This window comes from Scyliorhinus torazame, chromosome 1 (genome assembly GCF_047496885.1).
Source record: "Scyliorhinus torazame isolate Kashiwa2021f chromosome 1, sScyTor2.1, whole genome shotgun sequence".
Taxonomy (NCBI): Eukaryota; Metazoa; Chordata; class Chondrichthyes; order Carcharhiniformes; family Scyliorhinidae; genus Scyliorhinus; species Scyliorhinus torazame.
This window is the reverse complement of record NC_092707.1, coordinates 298,680,860-298,700,024: the sequence shown is the minus strand read 5'-3', so window position 1 is coordinate 298,700,024 and position 19,165 is coordinate 298,680,860. Positions and strand designations below refer to the sequence as shown.

The 19,165-nt window shown below is 42.0% G+C and overlaps 1 protein-coding gene across 2 annotated transcripts in view; it reads left to right on the top strand.

Annotated features, from left to right (window-relative positions):
• The first annotated feature begins 258 nt into the window (after nt 1-258).
• cnksr3 (cnksr family member 3) overlaps nt 259-19,165 on the top strand; it is a 156,668-nt gene continuing 137,761 nt past the window's right edge. Inside the window, exon 1 of one of the 2 annotated variants that reach the window (XM_072507725.1) lies at nt 259-518. In XM_072507725.1, coding sequence (XP_072363826.1) covers nt 467-518 — 52 coding nt within the window. In that variant the 5' untranslated portion in view covers nt 259-466. The remainder of the gene's footprint in view (nt 519-19,165) is intronic. The other variant, XM_072507719.1, reaches the window with a different exon arrangement.

The window sequence follows — 19,165 nt, the reverse complement described above, 5'->3', positions numbered from 1 at the left end:
TTTGAAAAGAATATCTGCCGCACGGCTCTGCCTTTAGATCCAGACTTTTTGCAAAGTAGGAATACCAAGACGAACTTCCCTCTTCAGCCTTGTCAGCTGTAATTATCGACGCGGAAGGGGAAAGAGCGCAATAGAAATTTGTTTTCGCCTGGGGCGCCTTTTCTTTTAGGTCGGCAGATACAAATGATAGACAGACTAATCAGCAAAGGCCGCTGGGTGGAGCGGCGCCCTCCCCTTTAAGGAGTTTCGGCGGAAGTGGCGGCGAATGCAACCTGATCTCCTGGTGAAATGCAGAGGTCCTGGAGCAGGAGGCTGAGTTTCCAGGGACAGAGAGGAGGTGGAAGGCGGCGCGGAGCACCATGTGAGCCGGAGAACACCGCAATATTGGCGAGAGAGAAGACAGGGGCCGGCACGCAGATACATTCAGATACTTTCTATCATTCCCCTGCCCCAACCTTTTAAACCAATGGAACCCATCACAAAGTGGTCGCCCAAACAAGTGGTGGAGTGGATTAAAGGTAAGAACTTTTAGCTTTTTGTCGCGGCGATTCTTGACCACCACTTTAGTCCGGGTCAGGCAGCAGGAAGCAACCCTTTCACAGAACAATGTTCTTCTAATTTGCAATAGTTGATTTGACTCTTTGGTGTTGTGTTTAAGCTGGCTGGATTTTGAAGAAAAAAATTAGTTTATTTAGTTGCTTTAAGATTTCGTTAAGTTTTGGCTCCCGGGTTTAAGTTTCCTATTCGAGTATAATTTGATTTTTTTTTTGTCACAAACCCGAATATATCCTTAATGCTTTCTCCATAATGCCCTCTTCCGCAAACTTAAATGCGCCTACGTTAACTTCTTTAACTGGGGGTGAGGGAGACTTAATGAGCGAGCTGTGTGGATGTCTCTATTTTTGTTGTTTATTTTTCTTCCTAAATGGCGGGTGTTTTGACCGATGACTCATTTGGGATTCCCATTGACCGCCTTCGTGGTGACTTTGCTGCTAGTCATATTTACTGGAGGATGATGTTGTCGGCCTCTGCTTCAGCAGGCGGCCTCCGGTGCAGCCGGTGTTTGTTTTGAAGCTGAAACCATACCACTGTCACCGCTGTCTATTTACCCCCAACACGACGGTGTGACTACTTTAAAACTTTCAAAATTGCAAGTGTAATAGATGTCACACTAAGTGTTCAGCACCGTCCAATTAAACTTGAGATTTTAAAAAGAAAAGTCTAAATACATTGGGTCACTTGTTTTTAAAGAAAACACATTAATTCGTACAAACTGGGCAGCACCTAGTTTAATCCCTAGGTAGAGTCAGCTAATCTCGGGGTGGAGAGGAAGAGGTCAGTTCTATTAACCTCCCTAACCCAAGGCGGGAGTCATGGCATCCACTCTCCACTGCAATCTAGTAAAGGGTAAATTAAAGTCTCCATAGTCCCAGATGATCCCAGGCTGCTTGTCCCACCTGAAGGTAACCGCAGATCAGGTGTGGGGCAAGGTTGAGACGGTGGGTCCTTCATGAATAATCTCAGCAGGTATGGGAATTTAACCCGTGCTGCTGACGAATCAGCCAGTCTAGCCAAGTAAACTAAACCCTCACCCCCTGAAATCTAGTGACTCCTGGTGGAAAATGGAAATGTGTGTGTGCTGGATGTGATCAAGCTTGTCAAAATGGCCTGACTGCTGAATAATTTATTGACATTTGGTCCTTGGCCTCTCACCTGAGCAGTTGCTATTTGGGTGATGTGAAGACTCTACAACTGTGCTGAACTATGAGTCAGTAGCTTAACTCAAGGGTGTGGGAAGAACCTTTCTTTCAGTATGCCGGCTAGCAACTTGGGAGTGCAGGATGACTATGAAAAGTGGGACCAAGGCAAGATGTCTTTTTGTGTGTTCTCCCTTCTGGCGCAATGGCATTTGAAAGCATGTTGCACACTTCTGGCCGATGACTTCCATTTAGATTGTTAATCAAAAAATGTTAATAGTTCTTTTGTGAATTCAATAGTATGTTTGCTGCCCTATGCCTTCTTGCTTTGATATCCAGCTGTGAAAATTTGCTATTGAGCTCTAATCTTTGTGTAACAGAATGCCTTCAACAAATTAGACTGGCCTGTTCCCACTGAAAATACAAATTTATGTCACTTGTAATTTTGAACTTTGGTCTATCTGGGTAAACTCACTGCCTGCAGATCCTATGTGTTGACTTTCAGTGTCCCCCCCCCCCATCTCCATCGATTTCATTAGTTTAAAAGGAAAGTAAATATTGAGGACTGCAACAAATTATAGAATAGGTGAATAAGTGGCAAATGAAGATCAACACATAAATATGAAGTAGTGCATTTTGGTAGGAAGAATAGGGCATTCACCTCTTACTTGAAAGGTGCTAGTCTAGGTGGGGTAGAAAGGAACAAAGGTATCTCGGAGTTCAAGGACATCAATAACTAAAAGGTAAATTAAATAAATCGCTTATTGTCATAAGTAGGCTTCAAATGAAGTTACTGTGAAAAGCCCCTAGTTGCCACATTCTGGCGCCTGTTCGGGGAGGCTGGTACGGGAATTAACCTTGCTGCTGGCCTGCCTTGGTCTGCTTTCAAAGCCAGTGATTTAGCCCTGTGCTAAACCAGCCCCTGCAAGGTCATAATGAATATTGAAGCACGAGGCTATTATTCCTACAGGGATGAAATTGAAAAGTAGGCAAGTTGTCCTCATCCTAAATTAAATCTTATCTTGGGTTTCCTCCGGGTGCTCCTGTTTCCTCCCACAGTCCAAAGACATGCAGGTTAAGTGGACTGGTCATGGCCCTTAGTGACCAAAAGGTTTAGGAGAGGTTAGTGGGTTACGGGGATAGGGTGGAAATTAGGGCTTAAGTGGGTCGGTGCAAACTCGATGGGCCGAATGGCCTCCTTCTGCATTGTTCTGCATTGTATGTTCAAGGCCAAAACAAAATACTGAACAATCTCAGCAGGTCTGACAGCATCGGCGAAGAGAGAACGGAGCTAACTTTTCAAGTCTTGATGACTCTGTCAAAGTTCTTATCTTGGGCCACATTTTTGAGTACTGTGGTGTTGCCCTGGTCGCCATCTTATAATTTCAGGCTAGGTCACTTTTTTCTTGGAAAAACAAAAGTTTTTAAAAACTGTGTAAGGTTTTGATGAGATGACTTGTTTCCTCTTGTAGGGAAAAGCTTAAAAATGTGACTCTGCAGCTCAGGCAGCATATGTGGAGAGAAACCAATAACAATCCACATCAATAACTCTTAATTTCATGTGCTGATGAAGGGTCATCCACCTGAAACATGTGCTGCTGCCTTACCTGATATTTCAACATTTTCTATTTCAGATTTTCAGTATTTGCAGTAATTTGAGAGGGGGATAGAAAACAACAATAGCAGATTTAAATTAGGAGAAATGGGAGTAGTGGGCATGAGTGGAACGTAAAAGTCAGTACGTAAGGTTGGTATATCGCCTGTTTCATTTTTTGAAAGTAATCTTTGTCACAAGTAGGCTTACATTAACACTGTAATGAACTTACTGTGAAAAGCCCCTAGTCGCCTCATTCCGGCGCCTGTTCGGGTACACTGAGGGAGAATTCCAAATGTCCAAATTATCTAACAAGCACATCTTTTGGGACTTGTGGGAGGAAACCGGAGCACCCGGAGGAAACTCGCGCATACACGGGGAGAACATGCAGACTCTGCACAGACAATGACCCAAGACGGGAATCTAACCTGGAACCCTGGCACTGTGAAGCAACAGTGCCAACCACTGTGCTACCGTGCCGCCCATTCTGTGCTGTGTGTCATTTGTAATCTTGTTTATTTTGCTTTGCAGTCAAGTTCTCCTGATGTAAATTATATAAACAGCTTGGATATTAGCGAAGGGTACTTCAATTTTTCTCGCAGCCAAAAGGAGGATGTTTGTCCAAGTCTTTAGGACTCTACCACCAATTGTGCACTATTGAAATATCAGGAAGACTACATGGAAACCACTATTAGAAATCCAGACTCCATCTTATGGGTTTCATGTTTTTTAAAGAAATCTGAAGAGATCAATTCTTGCCTGAATACTTTGTAACTCTTGACATTTTCTGAACTTGCTGAGAAGGGTGCCCAGAGAAAATTGGCCAGTGTATCATGCACCTTCTCAGTCCAGTATCTTCTGCTGCAAATGTGATAACTGTCATGCTTGGGTGGGGCCCCTTCAACCACACCAGGTCAAGCTGAACGTGAGTTGACTGCTACCCTCTAAACCATCATTTCACGAGATGCAATGCTGCCAAAACCCCTATTTTTGGTCCCATTTCATATAGGTACTTGCTTAGTGGCAGCTCCCATTTAAATGTATTGTTTGAATGTAATAGTATTCTGTTTAAATAATTTGAGAAGAACCTGCCTGTTAAAATGTCTATCTGTATACAGGCCAGGCTGACCAGTTCATTATCCATTAGTGATCTAATTAACTCGTGGCAAAGTCTGACATATGTTAAATGTGGGTGTGTTTGGTGATGTTGATCAAGGGTGTGAGAAGAAGACTATTCTTCTGGAGCAAGCCTCCGTAGTAATTCTGTTCCAATAGGTTTCCTGAACTCCCCTCAACTTGGAAAAGTTTCAGCTAATTTTAAACTTCAGCAGTTGCTAATTTTATCTAGTTAAGAAAAGACTATTTCTAATCATTCCTTCATGGTGATGAGATCCACAGTTTTACGTGAAACTGGATTCAGGCTAGCACTCGTGCACGTGTAATGCAAGAAGACCTAGTTGTTGACACTAATTAGAAATCGCTAAAGTCCATCATTCAGGTAGACCTATTTATACCATTTTTGAATTTTAGAATGAATTTTCACTCGTGGTGCAAGATCCCCATGCTGGCCAGTGGGGTACCTTTAATGGTTTAATCACCCGATGTCAGTATTCATCTGCAGTTGGTTTGTCATTGAAGATTTCTCGGGCCAATGCCTCCGGCGACATCATTAAGCGATCACAATATGAAATTTTCTGCTTGCCACATTAGACATTCTTATGCCTCCTGATTCTCTCCAGAGTGAAGTTATCAATTCCGTTCAAATAAGAGCTATTTATTGCCCTGGAACTATGCCTAAGTTCCAAGTACAACCATTTCTGCCAGAATATGAATTCAACCCAGTGTTGAAAAAATCCCAGCCCAGTTTCCATATTGTGGTTTGTGAAGTCCTTGCCACTTAACTTTGTCGACAAATGCTGAAATTTGAAATTGAACTTCAAATGCTTAGACTCATGAGAAACTGGTTTGAACATATAAAATAATACTGAACACAGCACCTGACGATATACAATTACTTCCTTTTCTGTTTCTGACTGTGTAGCCTTGTCTAAGAAAGCTGGCAATCTGACTTCCTGCAAATGTTCTTGAAGCTGTTTGTTTTGATTCATTTAAGGGATGTAGACTTTTCTGGCTGAGCCAACATTATTGCCCATCCCCAATTGTCCTTGAGAAGGTGGTGATGAGCTACATTCTTGATTTGTTGCAGTTCACGTGGTGTAGGTACACCCACAATACTGTTAGGGAGGGAGTTCCAGGACTTTGACACCGCGATGGTGGGGGAACAACAATATATTTCCAAGTTAGGATGGCGAGCGACTTGAGGGAGCTTCCAACTGGTGATGTTCCCATGTATTTGCTGCTCTTGTCCTTCTAGTGGGCGTGGGTTTGGAAGATGCTGCCTAGGGAGCCTTGGTGCGTTCCTGCATTTTGTAGATGGTAACCACTGCTACTACCGTGTGTTGGTGGTCGAGGGAATAAATGCTTGTGGATGAGATGCCAATTAAGTGGGTTGCTTTGGCCTGGATGTTGTCAAGCGTCTTGTGTTGTTGGCGCTGCACTCATCCAGGCAATGGAAGAGTTTTTAAAAAATAAATTTGTACCCAATACTTTTTTTTTCCAATTAGGGAGCAATTTAGTGTGGCCAACCCACCTAGCCTGCAAATCTTTGGGCTGTGGGGTTGACCCATGCAGACACTGGGAGAATGTGCAAACTCCACATGGACAGTGGTCCAGGGCCAGAATCCGGGTCCTCGGCTAACCACTGCTACCCTTGCAGCAATGTGGATGACTTTTAACTTCCCTCTGAAATGGGCCTAGCAAGCCCATTCAGTTCAAGGGCAATTGGAAATGGGCAAAAAATGCTAGCACTGTCTGCAATGCCCATATCCCATGGAAAAATAAACCAGATATAGTTTTTAGGAAACATTTGTAGTTTGGTTTTAGAGAGAATTGTGAGTGCAGAGAACTGTCTGTTAAACATCATTGCACTAGTGTAATATCTGGTGAGATTAGCATTGCTAGGTGAGGCTGGTGGCTTAAGAGTTTTTAATGCGAGAATGAATGTCTTGTCACTATAATTGCAAGATGTATGTGATTTGACTTCTGTTATTAAAGTTCAGCTTTTCATTCATTTCTGATTGTTCCATTAAGTGTTCTGCGTGCCTTATGACCAAAATTATCAGGGCAGCTGCATTTTTAAAATTCCAATTTGATAAGTGATCCCTTGCTTTAAAATAAGCGTGCAGAGAACTGTCTGAAATTCCAACTGTGCATCTATCAATGATAAATTGTCACCATAATGCTAATTTTGCAAGTCACATTGATTTTCGATGACATTTCACTTCTCGAAGGAACAGAACGAACAGTCCGGGAACTACTTACTGGAAAAAGCAGAAGCTCTTTTTTTAATAATTGAGTTAATACACCTATTTTGCGTTGTGATTTTTAATCGACTCGTTTCAAACTTATAATTTAAGCATTGTTTCTGCGTAACACAATTTATAAATTACTTCCAATATGTTGCCTGGAGTATTCTGCCCCAAAAGGCTGAAGATGCTGAATCAGTTGAAAATTTCAAGTCTGGTATTGACAAGCTCGGGGATATGGAATTGAAGTACAGATTGGTCATGATCTAATTGAATGACTGATCAGCCTCTCTGGGCAGGGTGGCCTTCTCCTTCGTAGAGAGTTTGTAAAATCACATTGTTTGTGTCTTATCAAATTTAAGTTGGTGCATGTGCCCAGCAGATATTTTACTATCTGGTGCACCAACTAACTTTTGGATCAAGTTAATTATGGTGGTGTTAGAATTTTGTTAGAATGGCACAAGTTGAATACTACATTGTGTTTCAAGTGCTTTATGATGTAGAAATAACTACTTGAAATTGGCAAATAGAAGGAAGAGTGGGGGTGGGGTGGGTATAAGATTTATTTTGGGAGGCACCAAATCAAACTTTAGTACCCAATAATTTTTTTTTCCAATTTAAGGGGCAATTCTAGTGTGGCCAATCCACCTACTCTGCACATCTTTGGGTAAGCCTACGCAAACACGGGGAGAATGTGCAAACTCCACACGGACAGTGATCCAGTAACCACTACGTCATCGTGCTGCCCACCAAATCAAACTCTTAATACCCACATCTCTCCCAGATTTTGCAATGGGAGAAGAAATCTGTTCTTGTCTGCCCTACCTAGATCTTGGAAAGTATGCGCTGTTAAGTTTGTTATTTCAAGACTTTGATCTTCAGTCCAGTGCAGCAGACTATAAATACAGAGATCAGAATTGACTGTATGGAAACTGTATGAAGCTAGGTTATGAGGGAGGATTAATTGAACATTGGGCTCCTTGTTCTTTGGAATACAGGAGACTTTGAGCTGACTTAACTGAAGTTTTAAAGTTGTTTTCATATGGGCCTCCGAGGAATGCATGGGCAGATGGTTCTCAATGCATGGAACTGTCATCATGCAGCTGACAGCAACCCAGAAGTAAGTTTGCCAGATTTGCCAAGACCAGCTGTCGTGAGGTACAAAAGCATGGGGAGCTGGTACCACAAGTGTGTCTAATGCCATTTTAAAATTAATTCTGTGGATATAGCTGTCACTGGCAAGACCAGCATTTATTGCCCAGCTCTACCTGTCTTTGAGAAGATATTCAAGAACTGCTACAGTCCATATCATGTTTATTTCTCATTTTATAGCAGTTTGATACATTGCCGTGATTTCTGGTGTGGAACTGATGAAACGCTACATGGTTTCTATCCCTAGGATTAATGAATCAATAGGGCTTTCATGATGGTATGACAGTTTCATGGTCAATTATACTGATACTAGCTTTTTATTTCACGTTTATCTAGTGTATTTTTTTAACTAAAAAATTCAGCAGCTGTTGTGGTGCAATTTAAAATCGGTCCCTTGGAATACTGGCCCAGTAAACACTTTGTTCTGTTCAAGGAACTAATGGGTCTGAAGGGAATTTACTAAGTTAGTGCAGCGCAATAAGCCCAACATCTGGGTGCAAGTTTTCAAAATTATGATGGTTTGAAGGGAAGAGATATAATTTATTCACCCAACATTTGCATGATTCTGGGAAGGCAAATGAAGCGGATGGGTGACATTTGATACAAGAGATAAGTGGATGTGTTCCTGGAGACTGGGCTCATTTGGCCGAATTGTTTGTTGAGGTAAGTTCTTGTGTATGTGAAGGAAAAAGAGCACTCTTTGCCGTATTCGATGTTTGTGTCTGTGGTATGGAAGTGAATAAAACACAAAATGCGGTCTGTCCAGTACTTTGTGAAGCCTTGCATAAAGTACAAGGACTGTCCATAGCCATTTTTACCAAGGTATGAGTAATGTACTAGTGCTTTGCTGGTGCTGCCAGTTATTGACATGGGCATTGTTTAGGCAGTGACATTCTCATAGTAAACCTGCTAGGTGTGCTGTGCTAAGACTGGTTGGTGACAACACCCATTAAAGGTTCTTCCTGTTTGCTGGTCTCTTAATGTGGTAAATTTCCTCTGAATTTAATGCTGACGACAAAATCTTGCAATGGGAAGTGGCAGCATAAAAATGGCTGCCGTCTAGGAATTCTCAAGCTAAGTCCATTCCTATTCTTAGATTCCTCCTCTGCGATACAGTTTGTATATACGTTTTGGTGTCCAGAATGCAATACAGTACACGTTGCATTACCGATCCAAAAATGTTAACCCATCTCTCAAACCCTTTCTCCAGAATAAGTTAACTGCTTTTAAGCACGTTTATACTGTTGCGCTCAATCACAACCCAGTAAATTGAAGCCTAGTCGAAGGATAAGGCACTGTGAACACTTTAGATCACCCAATATGTGCCATCACAGACCCACGAGAAGACCTTTTGCATTCTTGATTTGTGGACAGCAGTTGGTATTGGATGACTATTGCTTCTGTCCAATCACTGAATCATCCAGGTATCTCTAAGCGTTTTACAGTATAAGTGTAATCTCTGTTGTAATGTAGGAAAAATGCAGCCAATTTATGCACAGTAACTGTCATATTGCTGACTGACGATGATCAGATAATCTGAATCTGCTCTGTGATGTTGATTTAAGGGATACATTTTGGCCAGGACACACTGTCCTCTTCAAGATGTTGCCATGGCATATTTTGCACCCACCTGAGCTGACAGAATTTGATTTAAGATCTCATCAGAAAGACAGCACACTCAACATTGCAGCACTCCTTCCATGCTGCACTGGAATGTTGGTGTGGATTTTTGTGCTCTGGCCTGGAGTGGGACATGAATGTGAAACCTTGTAACTCGGCGGTGCTTCTTTTGGGTTAACCAAATAAACTTAACTCAACAAATTGAGGGATAAATCAAAAGGCAGACTCTTAAAGGGATTATCAAAGTGAACAGAATCTTAAAGGGAACTTCAATCACATTCTGCTGTGATATCTATAGTGGGTCAATAACAAATCCCAGCTCCCTCAGTATCTAGCAGGCATGGAAAGCCTCAATTGCGCCAGCAGTCAGTGCCAGGTTGCAGAAGAATCATACAACTTAGCATGGTATGAGTAATGTACGAGTGCTTTGCTGGTGCTGCCAGTTATTGATGTGGGCATTGTTTAGGCAGTGACATTCGCCTAGTAACACCCCCGCCCGGGTGATGGTGCTACCTTATCTGACACTTCTTACCTGAACCACTAAAATCCAATTGGATATTTTTTTTTATAGGGTAATTTCACAAAAAGAGTTTATTATAACCACACATCATAAAATGTCAGGATCAATCAGTCTCATCTGAACTAACAGAGTTTAGCTGAGCACAATTGGTGTGCTATAATTTACTTCCTGAATGGAGAGAAGGAAATCAGCCAATTTCTGCTCCTGATGGTGATCCCCTAATCCAATGCTAAAAGTATGTCATGAATGAAGGTAGAATTTGTTTTGTGTGCTCCTCAGTCGAAGAGCCTGGTGCTATTAATGGTCCAGACTTGCACATTAACAATGTCCTGTGAGAGAAAGCATCAGTACAGGTTGGGCATCCCTTATCCAAAATTCCAAAATCAGCACTTTCTTTGGAGTGTTGACGTCAAAAGTGGGAAATCCTACAAGGCTCTCGAAGGTTCCTGCAAATGGTCACATGCCCTAGCTGGGGCTGTTTTGGTGCCAAAATCTCATCGAAGCCAGGTGCGAATGCATTAAATTTGTGTACTCTGTGATAAGGGCCTGCAGATACCCCAAAAAAGAAGCATGTGCTTATCTACAGCACAGCAAGTCAATTTCTTACATAAACTGGACTATGGTGTAAATGTGAAGTGTCTTAAACAGAAGAATATGGCCTTGGGACGATCTGAAGGAATAGAAGGAGACACTGATGAACAGAAGCTAATGAAAGATAGAAAAACATTGCATAAGGCGAAAAATTAAGATCTTGATCGTGTATTGAAACGTGGATTTGTCAGCGTCGGAGTGAACATATGCCACTTAAAGGTGTGCTTATCATGAAGCAAACCAAGATCTATCATGACAAACTTAGAATTAAAGGTAACTGAATATTCCCCAGACTAACCCATGTTCATTCTGATAGTTGCCGTTTGTTTCTGCTTTAACCACTATAATCAACTGGAATTAACTATTCAGATATTTTTTTTTCTGCAAGTTAAGAGACAATAATGCCTCATGGTGCCGAGGTCCTAGGTTTGATCCCGGCTCTGGGCTACTGTCCGTGTGGAGTTTGCGCATTCCCCCTGGTGTGTTTGTGTGGGTTTTGCCCCCACAACCCAAAAGATGTGCGGGGTATTGGGTTATGTCGTTTGGTAACGCTACATTGCCCCTTAATTGGAAAAAATGAATTGGGTACTCTAAATTTATTTTTTTTAATATTCTGCAGACAGGTTGTAGAAATTTAAGAAAAACATGGCATTACATTTTGTGGCCCTAAAGCTTCTGCTGATTACGAGGCAACAGAGGAATTCGCGTTTGCCAAGCTGATGGAAATCTAACGCCTGAACAAATCTACATTGCTGATGAGACATCGTTGTTCTGGTGTTATTGATCAAGGAAGACGCTGACTACAGCTGATGAGAAGGCCCCATCAGGTATTAAGAATGCCAAGGACCGATTGACTGCTGTGATTTACCAATGCAGCAGGCACAGAAGTGTAAACATGCAGTGATGGGCAAGAGCCTGCGTCCTCGCTGAGAGTACCCAATTCTTTTTTTTCCAATTAAGGGGCAATTTAGCATCGCCAATCCACCTACCCTGCACATCTTTGGATTGTGAGGGTGAGACCCATATAGTAAAAGTCGAACAGATTTGCTTTGAATCGCTAGCTTTCGGAGCGCAGCTCCTTCATCAGGTGAGTGAAGAGGTGGCTTCCACAACCACATATATAGACAAAGTCAATGATGCAAGATGATACTGCAATATTTAAATCCATACAGAATCGCTCCATTTAAACTGGTTACTGTGCTGATATGTAGGAATGAATGGGAATTAGACGAGGGTTATTAAGGTGTTTGGTTTGTTGGAGTATTGGATAAGAAAAATTGTGAACCAATAACTTGGCTGATTAATCAATTGTAGTGGCTAACCATGCCAATTGGATGGTCTAGCTGTGAAAACCTTTTCCGACTTCAACCGATTCAATGTCCTTCAGAGAAGCAAATCTGCCATCCTTATCTGGCCTACATGTAACTCTTTTTTTTTTTTAACGGCATGCTGAAATAGCAAACTACTCCATTATTCCTTTGGCTTCTATGGCACTTTGGTATAAAACCAGACGGACCACCTGGCATTGAACCCAGGACATTCACGAGTGACAACAGCTAATCCTTCCCACTTAACCCTGCAGAGTCCTCCTCCACAATATCTGGGGACTTGTGCCAAGTTGGAAGGCATGTCCTACACACTAGTCGAGCAACGGCTTAGTTTTGTCTGGAAATTATGATTTTGGCGAGTATGACTATACCCCAGATCGCCATTCCTGGCTATGACCTTTACCACCAGCTGGCTAGATTCACCACAAGGGCATGGCAAGTTGATTCCACATTCCATGAAGTCTTATGGTGCCAGATCCAACATTGGCAAGGAAACCGCCTGGTTACGACCTATTGCCCTCAGCTGATTAATCATTCTCCCTTCATATTGAACATCACTTGGAAGAACCATTGGGGGTAGCAAGGGCAGTGGGTGTGCTCGGAATGGGGCTTCAATGTTACAACACCAAGAGTCGCTCGGAAAGACCACTAGTGACTGAGCTGCTGGGTCCTAAAGGTCCTATATACCAGTTGGCCTGCGGCAGGTGGTGAGGGAACCTACAAGGAAAAATCTTTGTGGCCACTCATACTCGCCAATCTACCTAATATGAGTGTTGGTAAGAGTGAGCATCTCTCAGCATTTCTGAAGACAAAGCCCTGATTTCACACTGGGGATACCTTCTAGTGTGTTGCATAACACTACCACTGCTAGATGGGATAGATTCATAACCGTTCTAACAGCTCAAGACTAGGCATCACTGAGGTTGCTGTGGGCCATTAGCAGCAGATTGTATTCAACCACAATCTATAACCTCATGACCAGCACATCTCCCACTCAACGTTATCATCAAGAGGAGGATTAAACCTGCCAGATGCTGAACCAGGCACACCTAAAAATGAGTTGTCAGCCTCCTAAGGCTGTAACACAAACTTCGGTGTGCGAAACAGCTACTGCTAAGTGATCCCGCAACCACCGGTTACATCAAAAACCTGCCACATCCAGTCGGAAATGATTGTGAACCATAAAACAACACTTAACACAACAATAACCGACTCAGTTTGGGTTTTGCCAGGGCCTCTTGGCCTCATTAGAACCTTAGCTATGGGCAAAATAATTGGATCTCTAGGTAAATTAAGACTGCCTGCCTAAACATCAAGACAGCATTTGACCACATGCACGTCAAGGAGCCCTAACAAAACTGGAGTAAATGGGAGGGAAACTCTCCTGTGGTGGGAGTCGGACCTGCCACAAAGGAAGATGGTCGTGGTTGTTGGAGGTCCATCACCTCGGGCCCAGGACATCACAGCAGGACTTTTCTCTTCCTCGCTGCATCCAAGGTGTACCCATGCCAGATGGATTGCAGCAAGTTCAAGAAGTCTGCCCACTGCCACTTTCTCCAGGGCAATTGGGATGGGTAACAAATGCTGGGCTTGCCAACAAGGCACGCATCTTGTGAAAGAAGGAAAAGAAAACTGATCTCCCATTATCTATCTAATTTTTTTTCCTTATAACTCCAGCTTGTTTTCCAGCTGTATTTATTTTCCACCGCATGAGACAGTGAGTCTCAAATTATTTCGCTCCCATCCAAATCTTCTACCACCACCTGGTGTCCCAACTGTTGACCGATTATAATGTTGTGTGGAATGAAACTACATTTTAAAGATCTTTCAACAATACGGTCTCTCGTACATTTAGAGAGACTAAACGCAGACTGGGTGACAGCTTTGTGGAACCATTTTCGCTGAGCCCACAAGCATGCCCCCAACCTTCTAGTTGGTTGCCATTCAACTCGGCACTTTGCTCTCACCCGCATGTTCGAACTGGGCCTGCTGCAAAGCTTGCAAAACTGAGAACAACACCCCCCTTTCCGATTACGTACTTTACCGCCTTCCGGGCTTGACATTGAGCTCGAGATTTAGACTGTGAACTTTCACCTCCATCTTGACCCCCATTATTTCTTTCTTCTTTACTTGATTTGTCCCAATAAAATACCCACCCTTCTCTCTCTTTCTTCTCCTCCTCCTCCTTCCCCCTCCCCACCACACACACAGGCCATCTGTCCATTGTTTTTCCCCTTCAACTGATTTATTACATTCCTATCTGAAGAAGTCATACAGACTCAAAGTTAACTCGGATCTGCTGTGTTTATCCAGCATTTTCTGTTTCTTCAATATCATCTTTTCTGAGCTAAGCAGAGTATTGGATAGTGATTTATTTTCCAATCCATTCTTTTTGGAACGGCTTGTAACTTGTTTTCTCTGACTCTAACAGTATTTCAGAGTATAAAAGTATTTCAGAGTGTAAGTGTTGGTAAACTAGCAGTGATCTGTGGGTAAGGAGGATAATGTATTGTGAAATCAAAGTTGTTTTTTTCAAGCTATTTCAGATTGTGGTGTGAGGATTCAATGTACATTTAAAGGCATGTGGGAGTCAGAACCTCTCCGTTTCTTTTCTTCACTCTCTTTCTCAGCACAAACAACTTTGCCAGGATCCAATCTTGCGGCAATTACATTTAGCAGTAGCCAGATGTCATTTATTTAGCCTTTTCTCCTCCAGCACCCCGCCCTGCCTTTGTACTTTGACTACAAAATAAATGCTAAAATTAATACATCCTAATTGTGTACTCATGGCGCCCCCTCACCTTGTTCTAACAGACCTATTCAACTGCTTTAAGAATGAACCTCATCAGCTGATGAAGTAAACCAGGGCGTCTAGTCTTCATCCTCTGCCAAGTTATGCAACTTAATACTCGGAGGTGCAGACTGGGTTGACTCCCTTCCAGCAAAAAAAATGTTGGAATGATCAGCTTTAAAGCCACATTGTCATTAATCTATAGACTTTATCCTTCTATTGAATGTTCAACCACAGTTCCACTGTGCCTTGTTTTTTACACCAGTGTTAAACATACTTTGGAAAGTGAGAGCTAGAAAATGGGCCAAGTGTGATGAGACTTCAATTGGGTTAGTTTGACAACTTCTTTAAAGATAATGCCTCTTGGATGAAATGGCAGTTTTTAAAAGTGATTGGTGAGGCCAGTTAGGAGTTAGATTAGGAATCTGTCTTGCGAATATACATTCATTTATTGCAGCAACAGGACTAGCATGTATATAGGTTGCACCCCATTCTTGAATCTTTTCCTCATGGTGCTTCCTCACTTCTGTTTTCTATTTGTAGGTTAGTCAATTGAAACAACACCTACGAGGGTTATAGAATCATACAATCTACAGTGCAGAAGGAGGCCATTCGGCCCATCGAGTGCACCGGCCCTTGAAAAGAGCACCCCACCCAAGCCCGTACCTCCACCGAACCTACTCTATTTTTTTTCTTTTTTTTTTGGACACTTAGGGCAATTTAGCATAGCCAATCCATCTAACCTGCACATCTTTGAACTGTGGGAAGAAACCGGAGCACCCGGAGGAAACCTAAGCAAACACTGGGAGAACGTGCAGACTCCGCACAAGAGAGTGACCCAAGCCGGGAATCTAACCTGGGACCCTGGAACTGTGAAGCCACTGTGCTACCTTGCTGCCCTTCTCATAATAAATATTCTCTGACCAGTGACCCTATTCATAACTATCGACCTGACTTCTATTTCCAGTGGTAATGTTTTTTGTAGGTTCCTGGGATATGTTATCAAATTGGGGTACAGAAGATTTGATTGATTTGGACATCCAGATCTGTAGAATAAACACCCATCAATTTTGAGGCTCGTTCGTGTTCATAAATGTTGAAAGAAACTTTTTTCTTAATTTAAATATCCCATTTGTTGCATTACTATAATAGGAACCACTTGCTGTACTGCTTATACAATCTAACTTGTATATTTCTCCCATGCAACATACTGATGGAGTGGATTGTATTGATTGGGATGCAAAAACTCCCTACATGGTACCTAAAGAAGATAGACCGTGAAGCCTGCTACAATCCCCAGGTCAGGTCGACTACTATCATTTTGCAGTTTAGTGTATCTAGTGACACTGTGTAGAACGACTGAGCAGATACCAGATTTCTCTGTGCGATGGAAACACAGGAACTCCTGGCGTTAAGAATTCCTACCTCCTGGTTCTGTGTTAATTGCCTCTTTTTTGAAGCAGGAGGAGGCTGCACCTTGGAAGCCAATTAAGAAACTTCATTGTGGAGCTAAATCTTAACTACCATCTGATTTAAGACATTTCTGATTCACTTTGCAGATTTTAGATATCCTTGAATCACTGGAACTGATTGTGATGAGCAAGTTATGCATATATTGACTGTTCTGAGTGACTAGCCAGTATCCAAAGCATAACATTGAGAACAAGAGAGAATTTCTTACTTCCATACTATTTTATGCTTGTCTAACCATCAGAAATGATGATTGAGACAACCCTTGTGTAGATGAGCAATGAAACTGCCTACCTCGGATGTATACATTTTCCAATCCAGAGGAAATTGGACCATATGTATCTCGAGTGAATTAAATTAATGTAGATCAGACCGACGTCTGTATTAACTCAACTATTCACTGCTGGCACCAGCTGAGTACTGGTTACTTTCATTTTAATTATTTTTAATACATTTTTCTTCTCACATAAACATGCATCCAATGGAGAAATTCATATAAGAATGGTTACAGTGTACACGCATTAAAATCTACTTTGTATTTTCTATGTTTTACTTTCTTTTTGTTGCCATCCCTTGGCTGAGAAATCAACAAAGCAGTTGATGTCCAGGTCCCAATGCGATGTCTAAGGTCGGTCATATGTACAGGTGCCACTCCCTCCTTGGAGTCTTCCCACTGGTGGTTTGGCTATGATCAAAACTTTGCTTGTAGAGAATTAAGAATTTGTACTACCATTATATTACACTGCATGTTGGAGCACCAATATTGGCACTCAATGTTAATCTTGTACAAATGTAGTAATCTTGTATGAATAGACGCCTAAGAACTGTAAGGCAAACATGTAAAGACAGGACTTTATTAAAAAAAAAATTATGTTTGTGCACTAAACTATATTCCAGTCGCAAATTATCTTGGGCATCCTAATTTTTGTACACTAAAAGTGAGAACAAATCCTTTATGCTCGTCTACTTAACGACCATTGGTGCACTTTATGTTCCATGTTTTCATGTTGAGTGGAGAATGTCTGAGGAACTGGAAATACTATCGCAAAAAAATAGTGTGGCTGGGGATCAGAAAATGCTGGAAATACTCAGGTCAGGTAGCATAGGTGGAGAAAAGTTATTTCAGATTGGTGATCATTTATCTGAACTGGGAACGGTGAGAAATGTGAAGGGTTGAGGTGAAGAACGAAAGAGAAGATCTTTGAATGGGAGAGATTAAACTGACAAAAGCTTTTGTGGTGCAAAGCCAAAGAGAGTCGTCATTGGGTACACGAAGGAACATAAACTATGGTGCGAATGGCCGGATAAGTGCCAACCAAATGCAGAGTAAAGGGGGCAGGGGTTGGCAGAAGAGATAAAATCAATACAAATTGGGGCCAGAGTTCTGATCTAACATAATTGAACAAGTGTTGGGTCAGTAAGACTATTAAATGCCCAGCTTGAATGTGCCATGAGCTTCATTAGAACACTATAGCATGTGAAGGGTAGAATGGCCTGCTTTGGAGGAAGGTGGAATATTGAAATGACAAGCGACTGGAAGTTCCAGGACACAGTTGTGGACTAAATGGAGGTATTCTGTAAAATGGTTACCCAGCTTGTGTCTAGCCTCCCCAAAGTAGAGGAGATCATGTTGTGAGTGGTAACTACAAAATTCTAAATTGAAAGATGTACAAATAACACTGCTTCAATTGCGAGGAGCGTTAGAGTCCTGGGAAAGTAAGAAGAGAAGAGGTAAATGGGCTCGTGACAACTTTTTTTCTAATACATGGACAGTGCTGTAGGCAAAGGGTGTGACCTGAGGTGTGGATCAGGGTGTCACAAAAGGAATGGCCCTTTCAGAATGTTGTACGGGAGAGGAGATGTGTTTGATGGCATCATGCCGGAACAGGCAAAAAATGGAAAGTGATCTGTTGAATGAGGCTGGGAGAAGACCGGGACGAGGGGCTCTCCATGGTTTTGGGAGGAAGGAGAAGTAATGAGAGCAGAAGTCCATGAAATCAAACTGAAATATTTCACAATGTTTCTGTACTAGCTCAAGGGGGATTTTTGACAGTTGTGGACTGATTTTGAATTTGTTTTGTGGATTGTTCTTGGTGTGCTTTTGAGAGATTAATTTAACCTTCAGTGCTAGCTCTGAATTCCACACTTGGCTGCAATAATAATTGCATATTATCTATATGGACTTGGACAACAGTCTGTGGTTACTCTGTCTTTTATGGGTACAGATGATGCTGACATGAAGATGTTCTCTTGGAGAATAAAGGAGGGAGAAGGAGTTCTTGTCCAGCTATATTGTGGTTTTCCTAGCAGTAAATATTGGCAAAGATGCTTTCTTCCCTTAGTCTTACCCTCCATATCATTTGGGTATTGGAGGTACTATTTGTCTCAGAAGTTGTCAAGATATTTAGGAAATCTGGTGAATTATAGAGAATCTAACTATTTTTAAAGTATGAAAACCCAGTGGAACAAATTTACTCCTTTAGTTGACTATAAAGGATTTTTATTTAAAAAATTCATTTTGCAGGATGCGTGCGCCAACATTTATTTCCTGTCCCTAACCGCTCCATTTCCGAAGGCATTTGAGAGTGAACCACATTGCTGTGGATCATTTAGGCCAGACCAGGTAAAGATGGCCGATTTCCTTCCCTAAAGGGCAGTGGCCATCACACCTGGCATCTATCCCCACAACCTGTCCTTTTTCATCAAGATTGATCAGAAATGGCAACTCTTGTTTTCTCCTTAGTTCCGGGTTGTTGAAACTGACTGATATGGAGGCCCAAGTTCTGCCTGAGCAGAGATTAACTAGCTTGGCATAGTAAGAATTAAATCTGGGCAACATTTGTAGTTATGCCATTAAGTGGTGACCTAACCCACTGAGGCCCCCCCCCCCCCCCCCCCCCCACACCTCGGGAATTTTACATTTGTTTTAAACATTTTGTTCTTTTGTTAATACACTTCTGATTCTGGCTAGGGTAGGGGAGAGAACAATTTATAGTTTGTACGGTAACTCAAATTCTTTGAAGACTTGATCTATCAG